Source organism: Argentina silus (assembly GCF_951799395.1).
Source record: "Argentina silus genome assembly, chromosome: 10".
Lineage (NCBI taxonomy): Eukaryota > Metazoa > Chordata > Actinopteri > Argentiniformes > Argentinidae > Argentina > Argentina silus.
Window position 1 is genome coordinate 1,977,830 of NC_139664.1, and position 5,000 is coordinate 1,982,829.

The 5,000-nt window shown below is 51.9% G+C and overlaps 1 protein-coding gene across 4 annotated transcripts in view; it reads right to left on the reverse strand.

Annotated features, from left to right (window-relative positions):
- Positions 1 to 1,849: 1,849 nt before the first annotated feature.
- upk1a (uroplakin 1a) overlaps positions 1,850 to 5,000 on the reverse strand; it is a 6,623-nt gene continuing 3,472 nt past the window's right edge. For 3 of the 4 annotated variants that reach the window (XM_083679529.1, XM_083679528.1, XM_083679526.1), the window contains 3 exons: positions 4,206 to 4,382; positions 3,044 to 3,127; positions 1,850 to 2,514 (listed from right to left, as the gene is read on the reverse strand). In XM_083679529.1, the coding sequence (XP_083535655.1) occupies positions 2,470 to 2,514; positions 3,044 to 3,127; positions 4,206 to 4,382 (306 nt within the window). In that variant the 3' untranslated portion in view covers positions 1,850 to 2,469. The remainder of the gene's footprint in view (positions 2,515 to 3,043; positions 3,128 to 4,205; positions 4,383 to 5,000) is intronic. The other variant, XM_083679527.1, reaches the window with a different exon arrangement.

Genomic DNA, 5,000 nt, shown 5'->3' on the forward strand with positions numbered 1-5,000 from the left:
ATATGCTGCCAGCAACCCTCCAGTCACCAACTCACATCCAGATCCCTCCTGGAGCGGGGATCGAACCAGCAACCTTCCGATTGCTGGCCGGCCTCTTTAACCTCCAGGCTACCTGCCGCCCCTCTCTGTGTTTATCTCTGGGTAGAATCATTTCTGTTATTCCTTTCATGACAGTGTTGCCAGTGTACGATGTATGTGATGACATGACTATTGACTATCAGTAACTGTATGTTAGTGGTTTTAACAGCTCTCTCTTCTCTCTCCTCCCTCCCTCTCTCCTCTCCTCCCTCCCTCCCTCTCTCTCTTCCCTCTCTCCTCTCTCTCTCTTCCCTCTCTCCTCTCCTCCCTCCCTCTCTCCTCTCTCTCTCTTCCCTCTCTCCTCTCCTCCCTCCCTCCCTCCTCTCCTCCCTCCCTCTCTCCCCTCCTCCCTCCCTCTCTCTCTTCCCTCTCTCCTCTCTCCCCTCTCTCCTCTCCCCCCCCTTCCCTCTCTCTCTCTTCCCTCTCTCCTCTCTCTCTCTTCCCTCTCTCCTCTCCTCCCTCCCTCTCTCCTCTCTCTCTCTTCCCTCTCTCCTCTCCTCCCTCCCTCCCTCTCTCCTCCCTCCCTCTCTCCTCTCTCTCTCTTCCCTCTCTCCTCTCCTCCCTCCCTCTCTCCTCTCCTCCCTCCCCCTCTCCTCTCTCTCTCTTCCCTCTCTCCTCTCTCTCTCTTCCCTCTCTCTTCCCTCTCTCCTCTCCCCCCCTTCCCTCTCTCCTCTCCCCCCCTTCCCTCTCTCTCCCTCTGTTCTCTATCTTCCTGTGTTCAGATGAGTGACATGTTATCAGACCTCAGAGCCACCAGACTCCCATCAGCCCACATCTGGGTGTGCACTCTGACCTTCTCAACAGGACTAGTCATTCTAACCTGACTTCCTGTTATGACTCTAATTGACTAGATGTGATGTCACTTGAACCACTTGGACGCCCAGATATAGAACAACATTACAGACACCTTACCTGATATATATACACAGATATATAACAACATCACAGACACCTGACCTGATATATATACACAGATATATACACAGATATAGAACAACTTAATAATACACATACTTTACCTTACTTTCCTCATTACGCCCCATCATACTGAACACCCTTGTTCTGATAAGTCCTTGTGTCCTTGTCTGCTCTCTCTAAGTGCTGTGATTTCTCAATATAATGAAATAATAAAATGAAAATAAAATAATGTTGAATAAATGAAACTGTAGTGTTTGATAACCCTGGTTTCACTGTGTTGATACATACACTCACCAAACACTTTATTAGGAACACCTGTACACCTTCTCATGGTGGAGGAACACCTGTACACCTTCTCATGGTGGAGGTGGTGGAACACCTGGACACCTTCTCATGGTGGTGGAACACCTGTACACCTTCTCATGGTGGAGGAACACCTGTACACCTTCTCATGGTGGAGGTGGTGGAACACCTGGACACCTTCTCATGGTGGTAGAACACCTGCACACCTTCTCATGGTGGAGGAACACCTGTACACCTTCTCATGGTGGAGGAACACCTGGACACCTTCTCATGGTGGAGGTGGTGGAACACCTGGACACCTTCTCATGGTGGTGGAACACCTGCACACCTTCTCATGGTGGAGGAACACCTGTACACCTTCTCATGGTGGAGGAACACCTGTACACCTTCTCATGGTGGAGGTGGTGTAATGGTGTGGGGAATGTTTTGATTGACTGATATATACACACACACACGCGCATACACATACACACACACACACACATACACACACACACACACACACACACGTACACACACACACAAACACACGTACACACACACAGTCGGACACAATTAAATATCTTTAATGTCATCCTTACAAATATATAAAAAGGAAGCGCATTTCATAATAAAGTTTTGTTGTTAATAAAGATTATGTGTATATAGACATAATAGAGCTGTTACTATCAGCACACACACCATGTAGAAGAGATATCAGAGATATGAGATATGAGATATGAGGTATGTGAGATATGAGATATATGAGATATGAGGTATGTGAGATATATGAGATATGAGATATGAGAGATAGAAATGTGAAATGTGCGGCAGTAGTCTTCACCAAGTCCCTGAAGGGTGAAAGGTCCTGGGGAAGTGTTGGGACGGGGTCCTGGGGAAGTGTTGGGACGGGGTCCTGGGGACGTGTTGGGACGGGGTCCTGGGGACGTGTTGGGACGGGGTCCTGGGGAAGTGTTGGGACGGGGTCCTGGGGAAGTGTTGGGACGGGGTCCTGGGGAAGTGTTGGGACAGGTGTGTGTATGTTCTCCTCCACAATAACAACACATTCTAGTCTAGTCCAATCACCTCAAAACAGAGACTAACCTATAACCCCCTCACCACACACACACACACACACACACACACACACCAACCCTCATCAGTCCTGGGGGGAGTTGTTGGTCCATCCTCTCACAACTTCAGGAAGTACACCATCGCCAGGACCAGCAGCCAGAACTGAGGAGGGGAGGGGAGGGGAGGGGAGAAGAGGAGAGGAGAGGAGAGGAGAGGAGAGGAGAGGAGAGGAGAAGAGGAGGAGAGGAGGGGAGGGGAGGGGAGAAGAGGAGGGGAGGAGAGGAGAGGAGAGGAGGGGAGGGGAGAAGAGGAGGGGAGGAGAGGAGAGGAGAGGAGAGGAGAGGAGAGGAGAGGAGAGGAGAGGAGAAGAGGAGGAGAGGAGGGGAGGGGAGGGGAGAAGAGGAGGGGAGGAGGAGAGGAGGGGAGGGGAGGGGAGAAGAGGAGGGGAGGAGAGGAGAGGAGAGGAGAGGAGAGGAGGGGAGGGGAGAAGAGGAGGGGAGGAGAGGAGAGGAGAGGAGAGGAGAGAAGGGGAGGGGAGGAGAGGAGAGGAGAGGAGAGGAGAAGAGGAGAGGAGAGGAGGGGAGGATTGGAGAGGGAGAAGGGACATTCTGTGAACCTAACTCACTGTCATTATTCAATGTGTGTGTGTGTGTGTGTGTGTGTGGGGGGGGGGGGGGGGATGTAAACTCACCACAAACATGAGGACGGAGAAGCCGTACCAGCTGACAGCCCAGGTATAACGACTGAACACAGACTCAATGTGTTTGAAACAGCCCTGCAGGAAGAGACACGTTACAGAGGCCTAACCTGGACTAACCTGGACTAACCCTAACCCAGCCCTGCAGGAAGAGACACGTTACAGAGGCCTAACCTGGACTAACCTGGACTAACCCTAACTCAGCCCTGCAGGGAGAGACACGTTATAGAGGCCTAACCTGGACTAACCTGGACTAACCCTAACCCAGCCCTGCAGGAAGAGACACGTTACAGAGGCCTAACCTGGGACTAACCTGGTACTAACCCTAACCCTATAGAAACCTTCTGATAGAGAGGCCTAACCTGGTCCTAACCCGGTCCTAACTGGTCCTAACCCGGTCCTAACCAGGTCCTAACCCAGTCCTAACCCTGTCGTAACTGGTCCTAACTAGTCCTAGCCCTGTCCTAACCCTGTCCTAACCTTATCCTAGCCCGGTGCTAACCCTGTCCTAGCCTGATGCTAACCCTGTCCTAGCCCTGTCATAACCCTGTCCTAGCCATCTCCTAGCCCGGTGCTAACCTGTGTGAACAGGGAGGTGGCCAGTCCGGTGCTAACCCTGTCCTAGCCTGGTCCTAACCCTGTCCTAGCCTGGTGATAACCCTGTCGTAGCCTGGTGCTAATCTGTCCTAGCCCGGTACTAACCCTGTCCTAACCCTGTCCTCACCCTGTCCTAGCCCGGTGCTAACGTGTGTTAACAGGAAGGTGGCCAGCTTGGTGCTAACCCTGCCCTAGCCCGGTGCTAACCTGTCCTAGCCCAGTACTAACCCTGTCCTAACCCTGTCCTCACCCGGTGCTAACCCTGTCCTAACCCGGTGCTAACCTGTGTGAACAGGGAGGTGGCCAGCCTTGTCCTAACCCTGTCCTGACCCTGTCCTAGCCCTGTCCTAGCCGGTGCTAACCCTGTCCTAACCCTGTCCTAGCCCTGTCCTAGCCCGGTGCTAACCCTGTCCTAACCCAGGTCCTAGCCCTGTCCTAGCCTGGGGCTAACCCTGTCCTAACCCTGTCCTAGCCCAGTGCTAACCTGTCCTAACCATGTCCTCACCCTGTCCTAGCCCGGTGCTAAACTGTCCTAGTCCTGTCCTAGCCCGGTGCTAACCTGTGTGAACAGGGAGGTGGCCAGCCCGGCGGTGCAGCCCTCAGGGTCCACCACCTCGTAATTCTGGTTCCTCCTGCAGCAGAGGAGGGGCCAGGGGGGGGCGGAGCCCAGCACACCCCGGAGGGTGGAGTTATACTCTATCCAATCAACTGGCCCGTCTGCTCCACAGCACTCAGCCTGGGGGGGAGGTGGAGGAGGGAGGGGAGAGTCATATTTTTGTCAATTGAAGAATGATTTATTCTGGTTATTGAAGAATGATTTATTCTGGTTATTGAAGAATAATTTATTCTGGTTATTGAAGAATGATTTATTCTGGTTATTGGGCCGTTTTCATCATTTCATTGTGTACGGCCTCATTAACTCATAGGAAACATACATCACAGACATACTGATGGTTTTCTGCATAACATCCCATCACTTCTCCTCCCAACAGACAGATTATTAATAATGACTGCAGAAGATTAACAGTCACACCCCTGGACAGACAGACAGACAGACAGACAGACAGACAGACAGGTCAGACAGAGACAGACAGACAGTCAGACAGAGAGGTCAGACAGAGACAGACAGACAGACAGACAGACAGACAGACAGACAGACAGAGAGGTCAGACAGAGACAGACACAGTCAGACAGACAGACAGACAGACAGACAGACAGACAGAGACAGACAGACAGACAGACAGACAGACAGACAGACAGACAGACAGGTCAGACAGAGACAGACAGTTAGTTAGTTAGTTAGTTAGTTAGTTAGTTAGTGGGTTAGGGTTAGGGTTAACACACACACACACAC